Genomic DNA, 11,639 nt, shown 5'->3' with positions numbered 1-11,639 from the left:
GACTTCAGTTGCGGATGCTACAATTTTCTATTGGTAATGGTGTGAAAATCATATCAAGTGGCATAGTATAGCTGTAAGAAGACTAAACATTTAGGTCTCTTACTACTAAGAGTATTATTAAATGTACATGCGACTTGATATGATGTAAACACATTGGTAGATATTAGCCTATGCAACTGCATAAGACTCATCGTGAGAAAGGAATTGAACAAAGAATCCTTTATTTCAAACTAAAATGCTTCCAAAACGACTCGTAGTAAACATGATTGCTTGCAAATATTAACAGAAGGAATGGGTGAGAACAATGAATTTTCTTATATACACCCTCCTTCTACTAATATTTGATAATTTATATTATTTTATGTATATACGTGTTCTTTATACTTTTAAGGAAAGATTTTTGTTACGGGATGTAACAAAAATTATTAATAAATTGATAATGTTAAAAGAAATAGGATTTTATGTGATAAAAATTTATTTAGTTTCAATAAAAGTTTCTCTTTATAAATTATTGTATTCTTCATTTCATCCTATTATTTCCTGATAAAAGTCAAATAAATTACAAAAATATGATTATTTATTACTAAATTATTCGACTTTAGTTAAATATTAATAATATTTAATAATGTATATTAAAGTTATTTTCTTAAATAATAATAATAATTTACATTTTTAATATTATTATATAAAATAAAAATTTATTTAGAGAAGCTTAATTGAAGAATTTTATTTCAAAATTTTTTTTTCCTTCATTTTATTTCTTATCATAATAGTGTAACTATACAAATTGTGCATATTCAATTTGGATTCATATTCTTACGCTTCTCTTTAAATTTTTAATTGTAGTGGTAGCAGCAGTGGAATGCGATCACATTAAGATAAGAATTCATCTTGACCTTCTCACTAAATTTATATGAAATATTTGGTTCAGATGAAAAATAAATGAAATAGAATTTATTAATAATTATTAGAATTATTTATTTAGAAATAATATTAATAAATTATTTAAAGTTTAATAATATTTAATAATGTATATTAAAGTTATTTACTTAAATAATAATAATAATTTACATTTTTAATGTTATTATATAAAATAAAAATTTATTTAGAGAAGTTTAATTAAAGAATTTTATTTCAAAAATTTTTTTGTCCTTCATTTTATTTGTTAAATGTAATTATTAAGCTTTAATACATTATTAAAACTTACCTTTTTGATTATTTTATTTCATAAAAAAAGAGATTTTTAAAAATTAAAAAGATTTAAAATCTGTATTTTAAATTTGCTTTATATATATATATATCTATTTGCGTAAATTCTTCTTCTTCTTCCTGTTGTTCTTCTTCACCATTATTGAGCAGACAGCATGGAACGAGAGTTATTAAATAAAGATAAGAGAGGATGTAAACATTTTCTCTGATATATATATATATATATATATGTATGTACAAAGCATGATTTGGGGACTCACGTTTTTTGCCGCATATATAGGTTCCTGATGAAAAATACTACATTATGCAATTGGAATAATTGATTTATACTCAAATTTACTACTTTTAAATCAAGGATTAAGTACACAAGGCATAGTTTGGAGACTTAAAAATTTATATACCGCCAATGTCTTCAAAGAATGCATTGTACTTGTACGTCTTTTATATGTACAGGGCATAATTTTGGGACAAAATTATATATACAACGAATGCTTTGAGGACAATTTTATGTACAGAACGCATAATTTGAGTACAATGTTTGTAACAACCGTGTCCTCAAAACATGCATTGCATTAATAATCTGGACAAAGTAAAGTGTACAGTATACTTTCAAAAAGTCCTGAAAGTATGCGTTTTATAAATAATTACTAAGGCTTAAAATCGAAATTTGATAATCATTATGCGCAGTGTAGCAGTCCTCAAAATATGCGTTACTTCCAAAACCAAATAACATACACACTACACTATAAAAAAGTCCTCAAAGTATGCGTTACATAAATAATAGTTAAGGCTTAAAATCGAAATGTGATAATCATCATGCGTAGTGTAGCAGTCCTCAAAGTATGCGTTACATAAATAATAATTAAGGCTTAAAATCGAAATGTGATAATCATCATGCGTAGTGTAGCAGTCCTCAAAGTATGCGTTACTTACATAACCAGGACCAAATAAAATACACACTACACTATAACAAAGGACTTCAAAGTATGCGTTTCATAAATAATAACTAAGGCTTAAAATCGAAATGTGATAATCACCATGCGCAGTGTAGCCGTCCCCAAAGTATGCGTTTCTTACATAACCAAGACCAAATAACATACACACTACACCATAACAAAGGTCCTCAAAGTATGCGTTTCATAAATACTAACTAAGGCTTAAAATCGAAATGTGATAATCCCTATGCGCAGTGTAGCAGTCCTCAAAGTATGCGTTACATACATAACCAAGACCAAATAACATACACACTACACCATAACAAAGGTCCTCAAAGTATGCGTTTCATAAATAATAACAAAGGCTTAAAATCGAAATGTGATAATCACTATGCGCAGTGTAGCAGTCCTCAAAGTATGCGTTACTTACATAACCAAGACCAAATAACATACACACTACACCATAACAAAGGTCCTCAAAGTATGCGTTTCATAAATAATAAAATTTATTAAACAAATGTTTCTGTACAAGAACATGAACGTGTTCATGTGAAAGTACTTGTACATGAAACCTGCACAAAAAATATGTACAAGAACATGTACATTTTCTTGTACAAGTTTTTTCAGCCCGATATATATATTCAGGGCAAACTAACATGCAACCTACACTATAACAAAAGTCTTCAAAGTATGCGTTTCAAAAATAATAATTATTGCTTGAAATAAAAATGTAATAATCACCATGCGCAGTATAGCTTTTTTTCCCTGTTCCATGTTCAGTAAAGTAAAATTATGTTGTATTGAGTTTTTTACAGTATGTCAAAAAATCCTGCGCAAAGGGATTATGGTAAAGAAAATTACTTTTTTACACTTCGAGACACTTTAGTACTTATAGATATTTAGTAAAAATATTTTTCCATTCGGTCAAATATTTTTGAAGAGGAATGGTTCAAAAGAGACCTCAAAGGCAGAAGTTCACCGTTTTCTCTAATCCACTAAACAATTGATGCATGCAGAAACTTTGTCAACAGGACCATACAATAGAGCCACAAAACCATATCCGGTTTTAGACCCCAAGATAATATAATTGCTCTTCTGCAAATCCAAAAAGTAGTGCAAAACATACTATATTGATATTCTGAGTGCTTTCTCAAGATTAGCTTCTTGTCCAGAATCACTCCTAGATATTTAACCGAATCAGAAAAAAGCACTTCTTTTCCATAAAATACAGGTTTCCTCACAGTTGGAACTTTGTATTTTCTAGTGAAGAAAACAATATTTGTCTTGTCTGGATTAACAGGGAGGCCAGTACTGACAGTACACCTTGTCCGGTGGTAAGAGTTCATTTTCTGTTCTTGGAAAGTAACCAGAGGCATGAATCAACTCTTTCTTACTTCCATTTTTATCTCGATACATGACTTTTATAAGTGCCAGATCTCGACTAGTTAACTCTGAAAGAGGAACCGTATTTACTCCCTTATAGAAAATACACGCCCTGGGTGGTAATTCTTGTGGTGAATACACTAACTCTCCACAGTTATTTAGTTCTCTAATCTTACACTTGTAAACCCAAGGTTCTTGAATGAAGGCAATAGCTGTAAAGTTCTTGGCTAGAATCGCCGTTGCGCTTATACAGTGATGCAAGTTAATCTGCGAACATTGAATACTGTAGTCCGTCAATATTAAGACTTATCCACGAAATCCTCCGTCGCTTCGCTAGCCGTGTCTTGTCTACAACTCATCGGATCCATTCTGTGCTTACTCACTCGAAGAGTGATATGCCTAAGACCGAAACACAGTTTGTAGTGAAGACACTCAAGCACACCCAGCTTACTCTCAGGCACATCTACCGCGAGAGTCCAGCTTGCAGCCGTAGAAACTACCCCTGATCCTGTTTAACCTCCCGAATACAACCTCCAATTAGTTGTATACACCCCAGGATTCTGTTACCTGAGGTTAGTCAGGATTGAAACTTGGTCCACCTTAGGACCTGGTACCCAAGCAACCACCCTGGCCCTCTTAATGAGGTTAGAAGTATCTATCACTTTAAGTGGCAGACCCTCGATTGCCTGACAGATATTTGGTACGTGGACATTTAACCACTCCCGAGAATCTGAGTCAAGACACTCAATTAAAATCGCCCCTCTTGTGAGGCGAACTTCTCAGAAACGAGGTGCAATCCCAGATCTTGACACTTGGGAGAATTAGGCGGTTCCAACTAGGGGTCTTTGCCTCCTTCTCTTCTCCTGTTGTGGAGAGGTGTCTGACTCTTATCTAACTCCTTTTCGTGCCTGACCAACAGACCCAGCTTTACTGTTGGCCCGCATAGAAGTCGATGATGAAGCAGGTTGAGACCCTTGCCGGTTCTGTACCCTTGGATTCTCCAACCTCCTTGTTGCGCTGCCACTAAGCTTTTTACCCTTAACGGATTATCTCGCCATTAGGTCTTCGACCACAGTAACAGTGGAACCCTGAGATCGTCCCGAACTTTTCTGTATTAGAGCCTCAGAAATATATTGTTCCCTTTCAGGTTTCATTTCATCCTGAGGCGATATTACCGAGGCTGAAGTTAACGTTAAATGTGCCCTTTCTTCCTGCAGCAATATCTCAAGCCCTGAATCCCGACCCTCCAAAGAGTGTTCGGTACTCTCAGGCGAAACACTTTTGTTTTTGTTGTTTTCTGTAGTCTCCATTTAGATCCCACGAGTACATGGGAACAAAAGGTCCGTCCTTATATTATTATTATTTTTATTTCTTTATTTTGTCCAAGCAAACCATGAGGACAATAATTCAAGTACAATACAATCCATAATATACACAAATGATAATATATAAATTCATAAATTATTTTTTATCTAAAGTTGAATAACAATGATAAAGATAGAACTATAACAATCTTTGATGATTATAACAGTAGAAATCATAAAACATTCAACCAAAAATAGACTACTCTCAAGAAAACAAATATCTTTCAAGAGGGAACCATTGAAATTTTTGTAGTTTTTCGAAAAAACGCATAATTTCAGTACAATTTTATTAATGAGTCCTCAAAGTATGCGTTACTTATATAATTAGAGCCAACTAACATGCACACTACACTATAACAAAAATCCTCAAAGTATGCGTTACAGAAATAATTTAAGGCATGATATTACGTGAAACCACAAACTGTAAGATTTTCGTATTTTTATAAATGATCCTGTTAGATTTACACAAAATCTTTTTCAGAAGCATTATCTATTATATCGAATAATAATAATCTTATTATTTTAGTGTGGTATAATATGTTAATTGTCTTTATCCGGGTTTCTGTACTTTAACCTTTGACCCATCAGTAATAGATTTGTTTATTCATTCCGAAACCGGATTCGGACTTAGTTGTCCAATTAAACAATAATACTGCATGTTCCATGCGAACCATTGTACTCGGTGTAATTTATTTTGGATTCCAGTGTTAAATATGGTCAAAAATGGGAGTATTTGTACTTTCGATAAATGATAATTAAAATCTGGTACCTGTATTGACTTCCGACCAATTTTGAACATCGTTAAAATATCTAAACATATAAATTATTTAACCATACTACGTATACTTTCCTTCAAGGAAAGCACATAAGTAAGTTGTGAGTAATATTTGATTGCAATACTTTATTATGCTTAAAAACTAATTTGAGTTTCTATTTGAAATCTTAATTTAAGAAATTAATATTTTCTTGCATATCATTATACTTTCTTTTCTCTTAATCTCTAATACTCGTTCCTTTCGAATAAATAAGAACAATTTCTAACGGTCCATGTAGGCAAAGGAATTAAGGCCAGGTCCAAGTGAGGCAGCGCCATCTACATTGAAACTAAAATTTTAGAAAATTTTCAACAGCCTTTTCTTTAAAACAAGAAGGTAAAATGCTTTTTCCTTTATGGATAATTGATTATTGGCAAGATATACACCAGCTAAAACTTTTTTTGAGTTATATAATGAAAAAATTTTCATGTCAATAAATTAAATATGAGCACTTTTTTCACAAAAACTGTAACAATACTTTCTCAGAAATTACAATAAAAAATGCAATTTCCATTTGGAAAATTAATAAACGCTAAAAAATACGGATTTTATGTTAAATTACACAGTGGGACATATGTTTCTTTCGTTAAATATATAAAAATTAAACTTTACAAAGTCATTACGTGAAATAGCAAAATTTGAAATTTGTGTCTCTTTTTATGATTCATCAAAAAATTACAAAAACCAATCTTAAACTTTGATATCTCTGTGAGTGTTATATAAATATTTTCATGTCTGCTATAACATTACACTGTTACAAGAAAATGATTCCGCAAATGAAATGTTAAAACTTTAGATTCCAAAGTAAGTTTGTCCGCAGAGGGACAACTTATGTGCGTCGTATGTAGTCGTATCTGCGAAGTTTTTAGTTTCTGTTTGTCTTTCGTACGTATCATATAGAACCGCTCTGTAAAAATCGCTTTACCTGTTTTATCTCAAATAAGTTAATAAATTCAGTGTTAATTTTACTTTCACTATCTTATTCTCCTTTTTTTCACAAGTCCTTTATGTTAAACTGTTTAAATTCATAACATGGTCCTTCGAGCCGGATTTCCAAAAAGGAGAAAAGAAAGTGAAATCAGTGCTTTGTGTTAAGTGACGCTTAAGGGATTTTTCCTTTATATATTGCATTTTTTTATTCTCTCAAGTGACTTGAATAGTCAAAAAGTACTTTTTTTAAGACTTTATTGTGTTTTTTCCGCAATATTTTGGTGCTATTTTACTTTTTTTCTCAGTATCGAGAACCTTTTTTCATGAAAAATTTTTTTCACTATATTTTACTTAGCGTGGTCGGCCATTTTTCCTGTAACAAACATGGCCACGACTAGTTATGAACGAGTGTTAAGTGACCAAGAAACTCTATTTAACTCTATCGAAAAGATTGTTAATCGTGTTTTAAATTACGAAAATCCACCTCGACAACTGTTGTTAGGACGCCTAACAAATTTACAAGATTGCTGGCTGAGGTGTCGACAAAATCATGCCGCTTTACTTGCAAATCCTCTAATAATAGATCCTCCTAATCAAGCCGAAGGAGGAGAGACAACAATTACAATTTATAATTCTGATGAGTTTAATCAGATTGAGGACTTGTATGAGGAGGCCATATACCACATACTTAGCAGTCTTCCTGAGCCACCGCCCATGCCGGTACAAGACCGTTCTCAACCACCAGATCCAGATGCAACGCCACGAGGAGCATCATCATCTGTAAAACTTCCTCGCATTACTATACCCACTTTCTCAGGTTCGTATTGTGAGTGGCTCACCTTTAGAGATCTGTTTAAATCTCTTGTAATTGACAACGATCGCTTGTCGGATGCAGAGCGTCTTCATTATCTCAAATCATCTCTTAAAGGTGAGGCATTAATAATTGCTCAAAATCAACCAGGGACAGATGGCAATTTTCAGAATATTTGTGAAAATCTCGAAACTCGTTATAGTAATTCTAAAGTTTTAATATATGAATATTTAAAAAAGATTGTTGAATTGCCACCTGTCACATCAGATTGGTTGAATAATTTAAAAACTATGCGTAACGTTGTTATTACTGCGACATCTGCTTTAAAAAGTCTAAAACGTCCTATCGATGAAGGGAATGATTTGTTAGTTTTTATGTTAATAAACAAGTTAGATAAAATTTCTCGTGATCAGTGGGAATTGTCAATTAGTGAAGAGACAGATCCTCCCTCTCTCGATCAATTTGTTAAATTTCTTGATTCTCGAATTCGCGCTTTAGAAGCTACAGTAGATATTAAAAAGCGTCCTGAAAGTAAAAATTCAAATCATTCGCAGTCGGTACTCAAGAAGGTACACACGCATCAAAACTCAACAAAGTTTGTATGTCCAATGTGTAACAGAGAACATAACCTCTATGCTTGTTCTGTATTTAAAGAAAAAACAATTGATGAACGTTCTGAATATTTAAAGGCTAATTTACGATGCTTCAACTGTTTAGGTAAGCATAATCGCAATTTATGTCAGAGCCGAAAATTTTGTAATATTTGTAAAAAGCCTCATCATTCTTTATTGCATCGCGATAATAAAAATTTGTCACAAAGTCGCGAATTAAAAACTGATCTTAGCGTTTCAGAATCAAATCAAGTGTCTGATGATGTGGCGATTTCATCGCATTTGAACTCGTCTAAAAATACCGCACTACTGTTCTGTTGGGAACCGCTCGAGTGATGGTTGAGGCGCCTGATGGCCGCCGCGTTCATGTCCGCGCTCTTCTTGACCAAGGGTCAGAAGCTACGTTTTTGTCCGAATTAATTGCTCAATTATTACGTCTTCCACGCAAAAATACGAATGTTACAGTGTCCGGTTTGGGAGGAAGTTGTACGAATAAAATCCTTCATTCCGTTCCTATCACTATTTAAACGATTAAACCTTGTTCAACCACGCTCCAAACTCAAGCATTCGTACTTCCAAAAATCACTGCATATGTTCCAGCTGAATTTACTCTTTTAGAAATTCCTGAAAATCTTTAAAGTCTCGAACTTGCCGATCTAAATCCATGGGAAAGTGACCGGATCGATTTGCTGATTGGAGCCGATCTGTACGCTCAATTGCTCAAACCTGAGATTTGTCCTGGACCACGTGGAGATCTCGTTGCTCAGTCAACTATATTTGGTTGGATCTTATCAGGACCACTACAAGGATCTCCTCTTCAAAGTTATCACATTAATGTCCACTTTTCCATGGAAACCCGAGTTGACGAAAGCTTGCGTCAATTTTGGGAATTGAAAGAGATACCAGCAGTGAATTTAATGACAAAAAAAGAAATTGAATGTGAGCATCATTTTATGGAGACACATTCTAGAGACTTAAATGGAAAATATGTAGTTCAATTACCTTTTGATGATTCCCCCTCGAAATTAGGTGACTCTTATAACATAGCTCTCAATTCGTTGTGTAGAATAGAAAAAAGATTTACTCGTGATCCTCTGCTTGCTGAAAATTATCGTGATTTTCTAGGAAAGTATCAAGAGATGGAACATATGACTCCAGCTGACGTTGACCAGACTGATTCATCTCGTGTCTTTATTCCGCACCACCCTGTCGTTCGCGAAAGTAGCCAAACAACGAAAGTTAGAGTCGTCTTTAATGCTTCGAGTCCAACGTCCAACAAAACCTCGATTAATAACATTTTACACATCGGTCCAAAATTACAAACAGATATTTGCTCCATCATTTTATGATGGCGTCAATTTGAATTCGTGTTGTGTGCTGATATTGCTAATATGTTTCGCCAGATTCTCATCGATCCTGCCCATCAAAAATATCAATCTATTTTGTGGCGAGAAGCTCCTAAGTGTCCGATCCATGTGTTTGAATTAAATACTGTTACCTACGGAATGGTGTCTTCGCCATATCTTGCCATTCGCGTAATGAGACAGTTGGCACATGACGAAAAGGACAATTTTCCTTTAGCTGTTTCCGTGCTTTTGGAGCAAACCTACGTTGATGACGTTTTTCTTGGAGGATCGGATAAAACCTCCACACTCAAGGTGAGAGATCAAGTCATTAATATGACAAATGCTGGGGGATTCCCATTACGGAAATGGTTTAGTAATTCTCCTGATTTACTAGACGGATTCACGGTGAGCTTCGTTTAGGTTCAACCTAAACTGCATGACCCTTCTCAGGTTTTTTTTTATATTAATTCGGTGATGCCTCACGATCATTTTAAGACGAAAATTAAAATAATCGTTGGAGGGAAACTCAAATTATATTGATTTTTAAATTTTTTTCTAGGTTATTGAAAATATTTTCATTAAAATACCGTTTGGTAAAATACTTATTGCTTCAAAAGCTACAATTTAACATAAAAATAGATTATATATAATAATTAAACCATTTTGATACATAGAATTAAGAAAATGTTTAAAAATAGTCGAAAAAACTGAAATTTTTCTAATTTTTTAAACTTTACTCCTTTATTTAACGTTATTTCAATAAAGTCATGTAGAAGTGAATTAAAGTACATAAAATTTCCTGTAAATCAAAAAAAAAACTCTTCTATCTATTACTGTTACAAAAATATGGTCATTTGAATTTTAAATTTAATGGATAAATAGTTAAAATTTAACATTAGGTCTAGATTATGTGGTAAAATTGTTTTCGCAGAACCTCATCTCAATTCCATAATATAATACGTATAAGAAGGTTTAATCTTGAACAGTTTCAAATTGAAGAAACTGATTTATCTCACTTACATCGAAAGTTACATTGGTTTAAAGAATGTCTATTTCTATAAAAGAGATTTGAGTAGTTTTTAAAAATCCGTTTATTTTGAAATATTTGTACCTTACCATTTACTTTTTAAAAAAGTAAATATTTTAAATATGATTATGTTGCATTTTTCAAAATAAACGGATTTTTAAAAACTACTCAAATCTCTCTTATAGAAATAGACATTCCTTAAACCAATGTAACTTTCGATGTAAGTGAGATAAATCAGTTTTTTCAATTTGAAACTGTTCAAGATTAAACCTTCTTATACGTATTATATTATGGAATTGAGATGAGGTTCTGCGAAAACAATTTTACCACATAATCTAGACCTAATGTTAAATTTTAACTATTTATCCATTAAATTTAAAATTCAAATGACCATATTTTTGTAACAGTAATAGATAGAAGAGTTTTTTTTTTTATTTACAGGAAATTTTATGTACTTTAAGGGGTTAAACCACTCTAGAATTTTCAAAAAATCAAAAAAAATTTTTTTGCTTTAAAAGGTGCCTAAGGATGTATAGAATAAGAAACAATATCAATTATAAGTCGAAACACTTTTTAAGTGATTGAACTTGGGCCCGATCGTGGTCCTGTACTGCGCGCGTTGGCACTTAGTTGTCTGAATCTGCAATTTTCTGTTCAAAATCAGTTAAAACCAACAAATCTTAACCGATTTTAATGTTTCTCGGTTGAAATTATCCATTAGAAAAGAAGAAGAACAAGATAATATTAATTTGGAAGGTCAATTATACGGCGCAGGCATTGCAGATTGAAGGTATATCCAAAAAGTCGTAAGTAAAACTTTAAACTCGTTTTTCTCAAAACTACATTTTTTGTGCTGGCCGGAAACATGACTTTTACAAATCTCAACCGATTTACTTAAAAATTAAACTGTAGCTTCTCAATAACATTATCTAGAGAAAGACGTACGGATTTTTTTTTATGTTGCATATTTTTTTTGTTATAAAAAATTTAGTGTCAATTTTTTAAGTAAAAAACTCGGGTTTTCCTTAAAATGTTCGCCATTTTTGCAAAAATCAATTGAAAAAAAATCCCCTACGTCTTTCTCTAGCTTTTAAGATGTAAAAATAGAATGAAATTTGTTTTTTGTACTAGGATGAAAATTGGAGCTAAAACCTTTCCGGCCGCGACGTGATTCCTCTCAGAAAGGGTTCCTATCACGCACCTGTAAA

The 11,639-nt window shown here is 32.5% G+C and overlaps 1 protein-coding gene across 1 annotated transcript; it reads left to right on the top strand.

The window, feature by feature from the left end:
- The first annotated feature begins 8,514 nt into the window (after window positions 1-8,514).
- LOC127285357 (uncharacterized) lies at window positions 8,515-9,407 on the top strand. The gene is made up of 2 exons (XM_051311331.1): window positions 8,515-8,627; window positions 8,699-9,407. Exons 1-2 carry the CDS (start codon window positions 8,515-8,517, stop codon window positions 9,405-9,407), a joined length of 822 nt encoding a protein of 273 aa, XP_051167288.1.
- The last annotated feature ends 2,232 nt before the right edge of the window (window positions 9,408-11,639 follow it).

This window comes from Leptopilina boulardi, unplaced genomic scaffold, assembly GCF_019393585.1.
Source record: "Leptopilina boulardi isolate dan_hultmark-lab unplaced genomic scaffold, ZJU_Lbou_2.1 LbouV2_331, whole genome shotgun sequence".
Lineage (NCBI taxonomy): Eukaryota > Metazoa > Arthropoda > Insecta > Hymenoptera > Figitidae > Leptopilina > Leptopilina boulardi.
This window is presented reverse-complemented; position numbering and strand designations above follow the sequence as displayed.

Excerpts from the sequence above, each read along its gene's own strand:
- LOC127285357 (XM_051311331.1), top strand. The coding sequence starts at position 8,515 with ATGTTACAGTGTCCGGTTTGGGAGGAAGTTGTACGAATAAAATCCTTC. Across the intron at positions 8,628-8,698 it reads CGCTCCAAACTCAAGCATTC|TCTCGAACTTGCCGATCTAA; the intron begins GTACTTCCAAAA and ends AAATCTTTAAAG.